Below are 15,709 nucleotides of genomic sequence, written 5' to 3'. Positions count from 1 at the left end.
AAAGCCTGCTTTTCAGTTCTCAGGATCTCTTTGTCTCTTTTCCTCAAACCCTCTCCCTGCCATTTCAGCTTGAATAGCCATGTTTTAACTTGCCTCCGAAATGTCAAGAGGGAGGGAGCAGATCTGATCTCCCTAGTGAGGGCGTTCCATAGCCGAGGGGCCACCATTGAGAAGGTCTTGTCTCTCATCCCCGCCAAACGTGCTTGTGACGAAGGTGGGACCGAGATCAAAGCCTCCCCAGATGATTTTAAAGTTCTCCATGGTTTGTAAGGGGAGATATGTTCGGACAGGTAAGTTGGGCCAGAACCGTTTAAGGCTTTATAGGCCAAAGTCAGAACTTTGAATTGGGCCTGGTAGCAAATTGGCAGCCAGTGGACCTGGCGCAACAAGGGGGTTGTATGCTTCCTGAGGCCACTCCTGTTAACAACCTGGCTGCCGTTTGTTGGACTAGTTGAAGCTTCCAGACTTGAAAGGCAACCCCACATAGGGAGCATTGCAGTAGTCTATACGGGATGTAACCAGAGCGTGGACAAGCGTGGCCAAGTCAGACTTCCCAGGAGACGGGCGCAGCTGACGCACAAGTTTTGAGTGTGCAAGTGCTCTTCTGGTCACCGCTGAGACCTGGGGTTCCAGGCTCAGCGATGAGTCCAGAATCACTCCCAAGCTGCGAACCTGCATCTTCAGGGGGAGTGTAACCCTGTCCTACACAGGTTGTAACACTAGGAGTACCTCACTTTATCTCTCCTCCTTCCACTGTTTCACTTTATCATCTTCTCTTCCATTATAGCCAATGCAAATCAAACAGCAAGTTCACCCTCATCCTGGACAGAAGGCTGGATACATGGACGTCGGTCAAGATGACTCTACAGAAGATAGCAGTAAGTCTCTCTTGAAGTCAAACCCTTTGAGTTGGGCAAGTCATGGTCCCAATGCTGTTTGTAATAGCTCTCCAAGACTCTCTACACCAGTGGTTCTCAACCTGTGGGTCCCCAGGTTGGCCTACAACTCCCAGAAATACCAGCCAGTTTACCAGCTATTAAGATTTCTAGAAGTTGAAGGCCAAAACAACTGCGGACCCACAGGTTAAGAACCACTAGTATAGACTATCTTTTTTTGGCCAATCCCTTCTTCTAAAAAACAAAAGATGGCTCCAGGGTTGCATCTGCATTGTGGAATGAATGCCATTTGTCATTTGGGAGTTGTAGTTGATGGGATTTATAGTCCACCTACCATCAAATTCCACCAACAATGGAATTGAACAAAACTTGGTACACAGAAAATACTGGAAGGGCTTAGTGGGCATTGACCTTGAATTTTGGAGCTGTAGTTCACCCACATCAAGAGAGCACTGTGGAGAGCACAATGATGGATCTGGACCAAACTTGGCACGGATACTCAATATGTCCAAATGTGAACACTGGTGCTCCCATCTGGGCATAGCATATTACGGATTTGTGCCAAGTTTGGTCCAGATCCATCATTTTTTTGAGTCCACAGTGCTCCCTGGATGTAGGTGAACTACAACTCCAAAACTCAAGGTCAGTGCCCACCAAACCTTTCTAGTGTTGGTCATGGGAGTCCTGTGTGCCACGTTTTGATTCAATCCCATCCTTGGTGGAGTTCAGAATGCTCTTTGATTGTAAGTTAACTATACATCCCCAGCAACTACAACTCCCAAATGACAAACTCAGATTTTTAGTGATGGTCCCTCGTTGGCCTGGTAGGTGTATTGTGTCCAAATTTGGTGTCAGTTTGTCCTGTGGTTATGTTAATCTCACAAGCATTACATTTTTATTTATATAGACTAGCTGTACCCGTCATGCATTGCTGTGGCCAACCTTCCCTCCCTCTTTCTCTCCTTTATTTATTTATTTTATTTGGTATGCTTGTATACCGCCAATATCTCAGCCTGTGCGGCGACTCATTGCGGTTTACAACATGTTAAAATATACAATGTTAAAAATACAATTCACTTAAGCATATAAAAATTAAAATTAAGGATACATACAAAAAACATATGCAGTATTGGGCCACCAATACAGATCGGGACATCTCATAGTTAAAATCGTCATCCAATTCGTTGTTTTGATTGCTAATCCATGGTCAGATAAAACATCACGACGAAGGTCAATTGAAGACTTGCTCAAACATCCAGGTTTTTAGTTTTTTCCTAAATTCCTTCTTCCTTCCTTCCTTCCCTCCTTTCTTCCTCCCCCTCCCTCCCTCCCCATCCCTTCCTTTCCCTCTTTCCTTCCCTTCCCTTCCCTTCCCTTCCCTTCCCTTCCCTTCCCTTCCCTTCCCTTCCCTTCCCTTCCCTTCCCTTCCCTTAGCTTCCTTCCTTCTTTCCCTCTTTTTCTTCCTTCTCTATCTGTTTCTTTTCTCACTTCCTTTGCTCTTTGGTTCTATCCTTCCTTGTCTCTTTCCTTCCTTCCTTCCCTCTTTCTCTCTTTCGTTCCTTCTCTCCTTCCTTCCCACTTTCACTTTTTTATTTCCTTCTCTCCTTCCTTCCTTCTCTACCTTGCTTCCTTTCCTTCTCTCCTTCCCGTCTTCTTTCCCTCTTTCTCTCCCTTCCTTCCTTCCCCCTTTCTGTGTGTGCTTTGTGTGCGCATATATCTGTGTATATATTTCTGTATATATTTGTGTATATGTGTAGATATTTGTGTTTGTGTACATATGTGGTTTTGCACATGCATTGTAATGTAATTTTTGTTTTTTGGCATTTTGATTCCGTTCCACTGTATTTGTTATTGTTTTTATGAGTGATGGTCACTCGTTGGCCTGACAGGTGTGTTGTGTCCAAATTTGGTGTCAATTTGTCCAGTGGGTTTCGAGTTATGTTAATCCCACAATTGAAAATTACATTTTTATTTATATAGATTCTTGGCATTAGGGCATTTATGCTAAATGTCCTTTGACCAGTAGCTGGCCACTTGGAGTACCTCTGGTGTTGCTGCAAGAAGGTCTTCCATTGTGCATGTAGCAGGGCTCAAGTTGCATTGCAGCAGGTGGTCAGTGGTTTGCTCTTCTCCACACTCGCATGTCGAGGATTCCACTTTGTAGCCCCATTTCTTAAGGTTGGCTCTGCATCTCGTGGTGCCAGAGTGCAATCTGTTCAGTGCCTTCCAAGTTGCCCAGTTTTATGTGTGCCCAGGAGGGAGCCTCTCATTTAGTATCAGCCATTGATTGAGGTTCTGGATTTGAGCCTGCCACTTTTGGACTCTTGCTTGCTGGGGTGTACTAGCGAGTGTCTCTGTAGATCTTAGAAAACTGTTTCTTGATTTAAGTCATTGACGTGCTGGCTGATACCCAAACAAGGGATGGGCTGGAGATGTCTCTGCCTTGGTCCTTTCACTATTGGCTGCTACTTCCCGGCGGATGTCAGGTGGTGCAATACCAGCTAAGCAGTGTAATTTCTCCAGTGGTGTAGGGCGCAGACACCCTGTGATAATGCGGCATGTCTCATTAAGAGCCACATCCACTGTTTTAGTGTGGTGAGATGTGTTCCACACTGGGCACAAGAGCAGATGTCTTCACTGTGTCTGGTTGTGATCCCCAGCTTTCGTCTGACAAGCCACGAGAGTCAAGACAAAGATCCACCCAGAGGAAAAGTGTTCTTGCCAGACATCAAGGGAACCACTGACCGCATAGGGAAGCTGATGAGGAAGCACAACATACAAACTATCTACAGATCCACCAAGAAAATCCAACAAATGTTCCGTTCAGCAAAGGACAAGAGGGATCCTCTCACCTCTGCAGGAGTCTACCGTGTACCATGCAGCTGTTGACAAGTCTACATAGGGACCACCAAACGCAGCAGCATTGCCTGGACACGAATCAAGGAACATGAAAGGCACTGCAGACTGCTTCTACCAGAGAAGTCAACCATAGCAGAGCACCTGATGAACCAACTTGGACACAGCATTTTATTTGAGAACACAGAAATGCTGGACCACACCAACAACCACCATGTCAGACTATACAGAGAAGCCATTGAAATACACAAGCATGTGGACAATCTCAACAGAAAGGAGGAAACCTTGAAAATGAACAAAATCTAGCTACCAGTATTAAAAAAAACTCTAAAATTACAACAGCACAACAACAGAGAGGAAACAAACAAGGACATCTAATCACTTCTCAACAAAAGATTACCCCAGGCACTGCCAAGCCATCAAATGCTAATCAAGGTGGTCAGTTGAAACATTCACACCTAGCTCCAGCAGTCCTTTGTCCCACCTTGGTCATTCCACAGATATATAAACCCATTTTCCCTGTTCCAACAGACCTCATTACCTCTGAGGATGCTTGCCACAGATGCAGGTGAAACATCAGGTGAGAATGCCTCTAGAACATGGCCATATACCCCGAAAAAACCTACAACAACCCAGTGTGTAGATTCATTGCCCTGTCCACACTGAATCCACCAGGAGTCCCTGGTAGCACAGTGGGTTAAACCCTTGTGCCAGGTTTGAATCCGGGGAGAGTAGGTTGAGCTCCCTCTGTCAGCTCCAGCTCCCCATGCGGGGACCTAAGAGAAGCCTCCCACACTGATGGTTGTTTTAACTGTTATAATGGTTGTGGCATTGAATTGTTGCCAATTGTGAACTGCCCTGTGTCGCCCTCAGACTGAGAAAGGCGGTATATAAATGTCGTCATTCTATGTATATAATAAAAGTCAGTGTTTGTATGCGGAGGGAGGACGGTGTATGTGGCAGCTTTCTGATTGGCTGCCACTTTCACAGACCACTGTGACCAGCACAGGTGACGGACCTGGACCAAACTTGGCACACATAACCCCCATGACCCCCTTTACGTCCTAGTGAGGTTTGGGGGAGGATGGACAAAGGATGATGGGATTTGTAGTACTTTCAAACCCATCGGTTCCCACAGACCACTGTGGCCCCCAACAAAGACCGATAAAGACCAAACTTGCCACACAGAGCCCCCATGACCCATTCTACATTCTACTGCAGTTTGGAGGATGGCTGACCATGGATGATGGGAACTGAAGTATCTCCACTCACTTCCCGAGACCACTGCGACCCTCACCCAATGACCAATCAAGACCAAACTTGGCACACATAACCCCCATGACCCTCTTTACGTCTTGGTGAGGATTGGGGGAAGGATGGACAATGGTCGATGGGATTTGTAGTACTTTCCCACCCTTCTGTTCCCACAGACTACCGTGCCTCCCAACAAAGACCAATAGACCAAACTTGCCACACAGAGCCCCATGACTACATCCTACTGCTGTTTGGAGGAGGGTGGGTCATGGATGATGTGACTTGCAGTACATCCTCTCACTTCCTGGGACTGCTGCAACCCTCATCCAATGACTGATAAAGACCAAACTTCACACACAGAGCCCCCATGACCCACTCTACATCCTGGTGCAGTTTTGAGGAGGATGGACCATGGATTATGGGACTTTAAGTACCTCCACTCGCTTCCTGAGACCTCTGTGACACTCATCCAATGACTGATCAAGACCAAACTTGGTACACAGAGCTCACATGACCCACTCTACATCCTGGTGCTGTTTGGAGGATGATGGACCATGGACGATGGGACTCGCAGTACCTTAACTAAATTCCTGAGAGCACTGAGAGCCACATAAATAACTGATAAAGACCAACCTTGCCACACAATGCCTTTCTCAAATTACCCGGGCAGTGCCGGGACCCCAAGCTAGTAAATAAATGAAACATCAAACATCCGGGCGTTCCCGGGGCAGGTAGGTAGGTAGTCCCCTGACATTAAGTCCAGTCATGTCTGACTCTGGGGTGTGGCGCTCATCTCCATTTCTAAGCTGAAGAGCCAGCGTTGTCCGTAGACACCTCCAAGGTCATGTGGCCAGCATGACTGCATGGAGCGCCGTTACCTTCCCGCCGGAGCGGTACCTATTGATCTACTCACATTTGCATGTTTTCGAACTGCTAGGTTGGCAACGTCCTTGCAAACGGCCAATTCTCTTGCACGAGAAGTGACTTGCAATTTCTCAAGTCATTCCTGACATGAAAAAAAAATCAAGTTGCTTCTGTGAGCCATTGGTTTTGAACAGCATTACATGTCCCTGAACTTCTGCATTCCACCTTAAAAATGCACAGCTGTTCTTGGCCGGTGAGCGTCTCCCTTTCTCATCTGTCTCTCCTTTGCTTCCTCCCTCGCTTGCTTTCTTTTGCTGGTAGCACAGCCAAAAGGCTGTTCATGCCTCTCTTTTTTTGGCACCGAGGGCCCTCTCTTGCTTTCTCTGGACTTAAGAATTGCCAGCTTGCCCAGTTAGAGTCATAGCTAGCCAATTATGGGAACACAACTAAGTCACGATCGGAGAGAGGATCTGTGCAATGATGCTGCTCCCTTGGTACCCAGAGATGCAGCTCTACAGAAAGCCGGTTGCCCCGGTGACTTTTAAGAAGCCGGGTCCTATTTCATCACTGATGCCGCATTGACTTTTGGGCAAGGCCGGATCAGTTCCCTGCGTGCCAAAGAAATGGCTGAAGCCAGTCCCCCAAGAGGCAACATGAAGGGCCGAAGGAATGCGGTAAGGGTTTCCCTGCGGTCTTTTTTTTCTCCTTTCCTAAATCAGATTCTAAGTTCATCCGCCGTCCTTTCTGCCGCATGGCAGTGCAGCGTTCATTCGAGGACAAAACTGCTGAATGCAGGCTTTGGGAAAGAGACTCCGGCTCGCATTTTCCGCTGTTGTCCATTTGGCAATTAATGTTGCCTTTTCCCAATATCTATCCAAAGCGTTTGTCATTCGTGATGCAATGAGGTTGGCAGCAGACTTAAATTGAGCATCTTGGGGGCACACTCCCTCTTTTCTCTCTCTCGGAGATGTGTGCAGGAGCTTCAATATCTTGTCATTGCATCCTATTTTTGGAGTCTGCATCTTGAAAAGATAAATATAAACCAAAGAGACATATTTTTTGGGAAAATAGGCCACTTTTCAAAAGCAGCAAGCTGCTCCTAAGATGTTTGCTGCATGCACACCTGACAACCGTCCCCGTTATGTCAAAGGGAAGGTCCCACGTTGTTGTTGTTCTTTTCTGGCTTACCTGTCCTTGGGAAAAAAATTATATCCCAACTAGCTGTCCCCTGCCACGCGTTGCTGTGGCCCAGTCTGTTGATCTGGAAAATAAAGTAATGAGAAAGTGTTGGTTTCTAATATATGTAATTTCTTTATGCTTGTGGGTAAACCGTATTTGATTAAGTTTTCTTGTCCTGGTGAAGGAGATTGGATTGGATGGCCTTAAGTATTTTCTATTGGTCATAGGGGTTCTGTGTGGGAAGTTTGCCCCAATTCTATCGTTTGTGGGGTTCAGAATACTCTTTGATTGTAGGTGAACTATAAATTCCAGTAACTCCCAAATCTCATGGTCTATTTCCCCCAAGCTCCATCTAGGTTCCTAGTTGGGCATATGGAATGTATTGTTGAAGGCTTTCATGGCGGGAATCACTGGGTTGTTGTAGGTTTTTTCGGGCTATATGGCCATGGTCTAGAGGCATTCTCTCCTGACGTTTCGCCTGCATCTATGGCAAGCATCCTCAGAGGTAGTGAGGTCTGTTGGAACTAGGAAAATGGGTTTATATCTGTGGAATGATCAGGGTGGGACAAAAGACTCTTGTCTGTTGGAGCTAGGTGTGAATGTTTCAACTGACCACCTTGATTAGCATATAATGGCCTGACAGTGCCTAGAGCAAACTTTTGTTGAGAGGTGATTAGATGTCCTTGTTTGTTTCCTCTCTGTTGTTGTGCTGTTGCAGTTTTAGAGTTTTATTAATACTGGTAGCCAGATTTTGTTCATTTTCATGGTTTCTTCCTTTCTGTTGAAATTGTCCACATGCTTGTGGATTTCAATGGCTCCTCTGTGTAGTCTGACATGGTGGTTGTGAGAGTGGTCCAGCATTTCTGTGTTCTCAAATAAAATGCTGTGTCCAGGTTGGTTCATCAGGTGCTCTGCTATGGCTGACTTCTCTGGTTGAAATAGTCTGCATTGCCTTTCATGTTCCTTAGAATCATAGAATCATAGAATCAAAGAGTTGGAAGAGACCTCATGGGCCATCCAGTCCAACCCCATTCTGCCAAGAAGCAGGAATATTGCATTCAAATCACCCCTGACAGATGGCCATCCAGCCTCTGTTTAAAAGCTTCCAAAGAAGGAGCCTCCAACACACTCCGGGGCAGAGAGTTCCACTGCTGAACGGCTCTCACAGTCAGGAAGTTCTTCCTCATGTTCAGATGGAATCTCCTCTCTTGTAGTTTGAAGCCATTGTTCCCTTGCGTCCTAGTCTCCAGGGAAGCAGAAAACAAGCTTGCTCCCTCCTCCCTGTGACTTCCTCTCACGTATTTATACATGGCTATCATATCCCCTCTCAGCCTTCTCTTCTTCAGGCTAAATATGCCCAGCTCCTTAAGCCGCTCCTCATAGGGCTTGTTCTCCAGACCTTTTATCATTTTAGTCTGGAGAACAATATATGTAATTTTATCTACATGAAGCCGTTGGGGGAGATCATCCGGAGTTTCGGGGTGCAGTGTCATCTGTATGCGGATGATGTCCAACTCTGTCACTCCTTCCCACCTGCTACTAAGGAGGCTGTTCATGTCCTGAACTGGTGTTTGGCCGCTATGATAATCTGGATGAGGGCAAACAAATTGAAATTGAATCCAGACAAGACAGAGGTCCTCCTGGTCAGTCGCAAGGCCAAACAGGGTATAGGGCTACAGCCTATGTTGGATGGGGTTACACTCCCCCTGAAGACGCAGGTTTGCAGCTTGGGTGTGATCTTGGATTCATCGTTGAGCCTGGAACCCCAGGTTTCAGCAGTGACCAGAGGAGCATCTGCACAGTTAAAACTTGTGCGCCAGCTGTGCCCGTACCTTGGGAAGTCTGACTTGGCTACGGTAGTCCACGCTCTGGTTACATCCTGTATAGACTACTGCAATGCTCTCTATGTGGGGTTGCCTTTGAAGACTGTCCAGAAGCTTCAAATGGTCCAACGCTCGGCAGCCAGGTTACTAACAGGAGTGGCACTCAGGGAGCATACAACTCCTCTGTTGTGCCAGCTCCACTGGCTGCCAGTTTGCTACCGGGCACAATTCAAAATGCTGGCCTTAACCCTAAACCAGTGGTTCTCAACCTTCCTAATGCCACAACCCCTTAGTACAGGTCCTCATGTTGTGGTGACCCCCAACCATAACGTTATTTTCGTTGCTACTTCATAACTGTAATTTTCTGTTGTTATGAATTGTAATATAAATATCTGATATGCAGGATGTATTTTCAATCACCGGACCAAATCTGGCACAAATACCTGATACGCCCAAAGTTTGAATACTGGTGGGGTTGGGGGTGATTGATTTTGTCATTTCGTAATGCTGGAGTTGCTGGGATTTATAGTTCACCTAAAATCAAAGAGCCTTCTGAACTCCATCAATGATGGAATTGAATCAAACATGGCACACAGAATTCCCAAGACCAAGAGAAAATACTGGGAAGGTCTGGTGGACATTGACCTTGAATTTTTGGAGTTGTAGTTCACCTACATCCAGAGAACACTGTGGACTCAAGCAATGATGGATCGGGATCAAACTTGGCACAAATACTCAATATGCCCAAATGTGAACACTGGTAGAGTTTGGAGAAAATAGACCTTGCCATTTGGGAGTTGTAGTTGTTGGGATTTATAGTTCACCCACAGTGAAATAGCATTCTGAACCCCACCAACGATAGAATTGGACCAAACTTTCCATACAAAATCCCCATGACCAACAGAAAATACTATGTTTTCTGATGGTCTTTGGTGACCCCTCTGACACCCCCTCACGACCCCAACAGGGCTCCCGACCCCCAGGTTGAGAAACACTGGCTCAGAGCTCTCCTGCATAGCATGGCAGTGGAGCTGAATGAAGAAGCTTTGCTTATGTAAGGTGGCGAGGAAAGGATTGGAAAAGAAAAAAACACAAAACCTTTCTTCTCTTGGTTGCAAGGGTAGATTTAAGGTAGTAAGGAAAGGATTCACTTACTTACTTAGGCAATCCCTCATTTTCTGAGTTGGATAGTCTTCCAGGATCAGTGTTCTGGTGGGTCCGTAGGTGACTGTGGAGCATGGCTTAACGAAATCCGGAAAATACTGTTCAAGCAGCAGGAACTTATCAAAGGTATCATAACTGGAAGAGCCAAGTGTTGGGAATTAACCCCACACTGCTCAAGTCCTCAATGAGGAACAAGTTAGTCAGCTTAGAGTAGGCTTCTTCCTAGAGCAGTGTTTCTCAACCTGGGGGTCGGGACCCCTGAGGGGGTCGTGAGGGGGTGTCAAAAGGGTCGCCAAAGACCATCAGAAACATAGTATTTTCTCTTGGTCATTGGGATTCTGTGTAAGAAGTTTGACCCAATTCTATTGTTGGTCAAGTTCAGAATGCTCTTTGATTGTAGGTGAACTATAAATCCCAACAACTATAACTCCCAAATGTCAAGGTCTATTTTCCCCAGACTCCACCAGTGTTCACATTTGGGCATATTGAGTATTTGTGCCAAGTTTGGTCCAGATCCATCATTGCATGAATCCACAGCACTCCTCTGGGTATATACAGCACTACAACTCCCAAACTCAAGGTCAATGCCCACCAAACCCTTCCAGTGTTTCCTGTTGGTCATGGGAGTTCTGTGTGCCAAGTTCAGTTTAAATCCATTGCTGGTGGAGTTCAGAATGCTCTTTGATTATAAGTGAACTATAAATCCCAGCAACGACAACTCCCAAATTGCAAAATCAATCCTCCCCCGCAACCCCACTGGGATTCACATTTGGGCATATTGGGTATTGGTGCTCAATTTAGTCCAGTAAATGAAAATACATCCTGCATATCAGATATTTACATTACGATTTATAACAGTCGTAAAATGGCATGTATCAAGTAGCAACAAAAACAGTATTATGGTTGGGGGTCACCACAACATATGGAACTGCATTAAGGGGTCACGGCATTAGCAAGGTTGAGAACCACTGTCCTACAGCTAAATAGTTAAGCTTTCAACTATACTATTGGCCTTATATCAGAGAAAAACTGACATTTGCCATAATCAGTGCTCTTTCCATCTCATATTTCTCCACTGATTAGTTGAATTGTGGATTCACACACCAACACATGAGCAGAGGCGGCCCTAGGTAAGCAAACAGTATTTTGGTGCTCCTCCACCCCAACCAATCACTGATATATATATTTTGTTCGTCCTGGGAGTTCTGTGCCATATTTGGTTCAGTTCCATCATTGGTGGAGTTCAGAATGCTCTTTGATTGTAGGTGAACTATACATCCCAGTAACTACAACTCCCAAATGTCAAGGTCTATTTTCCCCCAAGAGCGCCTCAAGAGCACCCCTGGGCAAAATCAACTATACTGCAAATGCTTACTTTGCGTAATGGGTTGAGCCGCCCCTGCACATGAGCATGCTCTGGGCCCATAACCCTTATTTTTGGGTAGTTTTCCCTAACAACAGCCCCCTTGCTGGTGCAGTGGGTCAAACCACCAAGCTGCTGAACTTGCTGACTGAAAAGTTGGCAGTTCGAATCCAGGGAGCGGGATGAGCTCCTGCTGTTAGCCCCAGCTTCTGCCAACCTAGCAGTTCAAAAACATGCAAATGTGTGTAGATCAGTAGGTACCGCTTCTGCAGGAAGGTAACAGCACTCCATGCAGTCATGCTGGTCACTTGACCTTGGAGGTGTCTACGGACAACACCGGCTCTTCAGCTTGGAGATTAGCACCACCCCCCAGAGTCAGAAATGACTAGATTTAATATCAGGGGAAAGCTTTACCTTCTGTTTAGTTTTTCCCTAACAAAAAGGGTTATGGGCCCAGAGTGTGCTTATGTGTTGATGTGTGAATCCACAATTCAGTGGAGAAATAGGAGATGTCAAGAGAGCATTGACTATGGCCAATGTCAGTCTTTCTCTAATATATAAAGCCAATAGTATAGTTGAAAGCTTAACTATGTAGCTCTAGGACAGCGTTTCTCAACCTGGGGGTCGGGACCCCTGGGGGGGTCGTGAGGAGATGTCAGAGGGGTCACCAAAGACCATGAGAAGACACAGCATTTTCTGTTTTCTCATGAGGGTTCCATGTGGCAGTGTGGTGCGCATGTGAGGGAGAGTGTGTGAGGCTGGAGGGAGGTTTGCGGAGGTTAGTCCCTTCAAGACATGATGGTTCTGTGTGGGAAGCTTGGCCCAATTCTATCATTGGTGGGGTTCGGAATGCTCTTTGATTAGAGGTGAATTATAAATCCCAGCAACTACAACTCCCAAATGTCAAGGTCTATTCTTTTCCCCAAACTCCACCAGTGTTCACATTTGGGCACATTGAGTATCCCTGCCAAGTTTGGTCCAGATCCATCATTGTTTGGGTCCACAGTTCTCTCTGAGTGGAGGTGAACTACAACTCCTAAACTCAAGGTCAATGCCCACCAAACCCTTTCAGGATTTTCTCTTGGTCATGTGGGGGGTTCTGTGTGCCAAGTTTGGTTCAATTCCCTCATTGGTGGAGGTCAGAATGCACTTTGATTGTAGGTGAACTATAAATCCCAGGAACGACAACTCCCAAATGACAAAATTAATTATCCCCCCCCCCCCCCAATCCCACCAGTATTTAAATTTGGGCATATCACTTATTTGTATCAAATACATCCTGCATATCAGATATTTATATGACGATTCATAACATTAGCAAAATTACTACTGTTGTGAAGTAGCAACAAAAATAATTTTATAGTTGGGGGTCACCACAACATGAAGAACTGTATTAAGGGGTCACAGCATTAGGAAGGTTGAGAAACACTGCTCTAGGAAGAAGCCTACATGAAACAGATGGAAGGTCAAGAAAAATAAGCAGTAGATTAGTTTTCCTTAACTAACGGCACCAACGGCTACTCTGGGGCCAGAATAAAGAAGGGGAGCCGGGAGGACATTGCCAACTTGTCCCCTGTGACCAGAGGCGGCCCTAGGTAATTTTCAATAGTAAGCAAACAGTATTTTGCCCCTCACCAACCAATTATTGATATATATTTTCTGTTCGTCGTGGGAGTTCTGTGTGCCATATTTGGTTCAATTCCATCATTGGTGGAGTTCAGAATGCTCTTTGATTGTAGGTGAACTATACATCCCAGTAACTACACTTGCTGCACTTGCTCCCTTGCCTGGCCCGCTTTGGGTCCGGAGGCGTGCCTGAAGACCCCGCCGTGTGCACCAAAAGTCACCTCTTGTCCTGACTTTCTGCTCAGCCATTGGGACCGAGAGAGAGAGAGAGGTGGAGATGCCCACCTTTCCTGAAGGTAGGCGCAAAAACAAAGGAGGGAGCGGAGGTGGGAGATACCTCCAGCCGGAGGGGCTCTCTCTCTCTCTCTCTCTCTCTTGGTCCCAATGGCTGAAGAGAAAGTCAGGAGAAGAGGCGACTTTTGGTGCCCACGCTGGGGTCTTCAGACACGGCTCCGGACCTGAAGCGGGCCAGGTGTGGCGGCTCCACCCCTTGGGCCACCTGCGGATTGGGGAGAGGAGAGGAGGCGGGTGGAGCGCCGGGGGATCGGGAAAGGGAGCCGGTCATGGGGACGGGATCGAACGCGGAGAACGATTGAGCGCCGGCTCTCCTCACACACCCGGTGGCCGGGTGGAGCAGGAACGAGAGGGGCTAGGCGAGGCTCAAGGGCCTGGCCCCTTTGGGAAGAGGATCGCCCAGCAGTGAGGCAAGAAAGCCGAGGCTCTTCCCGGATTGCTAGGGCTGTTGTGAGCTGAGGGGGCGCTCCTCAAGTGGCGCCACTGTGCCCCTGGCAAAAAAAGTGTTCTGCGACCACTTACTTTGCGTAATGGACGAGCCGCCCCTGCCTGTGACATCAGCGCCCCTCCCCTAGCAATAATGTAATATTATGTAGTACTAGTGTTATGAATGATGTAATAGTACCATGCTAGTTATGTATTATGTAGTATGTTGTATGTTGTATGTACTTATGACTTGTAAGCCGCTCTGAGTCCCCTTCGGGGTGAGAAGGGCGGCATATAAATGTCGTAAATAAATAAATAACTTACTTACTTAGGCATTTAAGGGAAGGGGTTTTCTGGGTAGCAGACAAGTAGAACTGGGCATGTTTAGCCTGAAGAAGAGAAGGCTGAGAGGAGATATGATAGCCATGTATAAATATGTGAGAGGAAGCCACAGGGAGGAGGGAGCAAGCTTGTTTTCTGCTTCCTTGGAGACTAGGACGCAATGGAACTACAAGAGAGGAGACTAGGACGCAATGGAACTACAAGAGAGGAGACTAGGACGCAATGGAACTACAAGAGAGGAGATTCCATCTGAACATTAGGAAGAACTTCCTGACTGTGAGAGCCGTTCAGCAGTGGAACTCTCTGCCCCGGAGTGTGGTGGAGGCTCCTTCTTTGGAAGCTTTTAAGCAGAGGCTGGATGGCCATCTGTCAGGGGTGATTTGAATGCAATATTCCTGCTTTTTGGCAGAATGGGGTTGGACTGGATGGCCCATGAGGTCTCTTCCAACTCTTTGATTCTATGATTCTATGATTCTAAGTGCAAATGCTGATGTTATAATTTCTTTCTCCCAGTTAGTTTCAAAGGACAGTATCGCACAATGAAGATAAAGCATAATTGCAGCAGGATAAAGGGTCATTTGGGAATCTGTATTAATAAACGGCTGGCATAGTGCAATTGCAGCAAGATGTGAAAGCAAATTGTTCCGATGATTGTATGTTTCCATTTGTTTAAATAATCCAAACACCACAAGTTCCCTTCCCGTATGGCTGGTCTGAAAGAACCTGTCTCCGTTCTCTTGAGCACGTTGCCCTTCTTACAACAGCCAACTCTTAGCTCCTGGCAGGATTCCCTTTGCCATAAATTGGACAAAGTTTTTGGCAATCAATTTACATCCACTTTTAAAGCTTGGCTTTAAAATAGCTCAGGGGAACGTAAGAACATTGGTGTGGCGTGCCTCATCCGCGGAGCAAGATAGCATAGCTCAATGTCAAATAATGCGGTGCAGAGTATATTCTCCAGTACAGCAAAGCATTGTACTACACCCATGTAACATTTATTTATTTGTTTATTTATTGGCTACATTTGTATACCGCCCCTCTCGAAGCGGTTCACAAGGCAACAATTCAATGCCAACAATATCATAAAAACATTTTAAAGCATTTACATATCAATTAAGACCATAACACAATAATAAAAGCAAATCATTTCATCTCCAAGATAAAAACGTAATCCAATCTCATAGTCCGATTGTTCCATATTCCTATGTCAATTACATTGCCTTTTTAAATGCCTGCTCAAACAGCCAGGTTTTCACTTTTTTTCGGAAAGTCAAAAGGGAGGGAGCTGATCTAATGTCCCTAGGAAGGGCGTTCCATAGCCGAGGGGCCACCACTGAGAAGGCCCTGTCTCTCGTCCCCGCCAAACATATTTGTGATGCAGACGGAGTTGAGAGCAGGGCCTCCCCAGACAATCTTAACATTCTAGATCAGGGGTCCTCAAATTAAGGCCCACGGGCCACTTCCGGCCTGCCAAGGGCACTTATCCAGCCCGCGGAGGAGGAACGCCCCCCCCCACACACAGTGCCCCTCCCTTGGTTGGCTCAGGCTATCCGTCAGGCCCAATGGGCAGTGTGAGCCAGCCAAGGGCAGCTGCCCCGTGCGGCCTACTCTCGCGTAAAAGG

General features: G+C 46.5%; 1 protein-coding gene across 3 annotated transcripts in view; it reads left to right on the top strand.

Moving 5' to 3' along the window:
• MCF2 (MCF.2 cell line derived transforming sequence) overlaps positions 1–15,709 on the top strand; it is a 124,357-nt gene that overhangs the window by 41,294 nt on the left and 67,354 nt on the right. For 2 of the 3 annotated variants that reach the window (XM_067471657.1, XM_067471658.1), the window contains exon 4: positions 788–878. In XM_067471657.1, the coding sequence (XP_067327758.1) occupies positions 788–878 (91 nt within the window). Of the gene's footprint in view, positions 1–787; positions 879–6,111; positions 6,545–15,709 lie in introns of those variants that run through there. The other variant, XM_067471659.1, reaches the window with a different exon arrangement.

This window comes from Anolis sagrei, chromosome 10 (genome assembly GCF_037176765.1).
Source record: "Anolis sagrei isolate rAnoSag1 chromosome 10, rAnoSag1.mat, whole genome shotgun sequence".
NCBI lineage: Eukaryota > Metazoa > Chordata > Lepidosauria > Squamata > Dactyloidae > Anolis > Anolis sagrei.
Note: the sequence above shows the minus strand (reverse complement) of the source record. Positions and strands in the feature narration are given on the sequence as shown.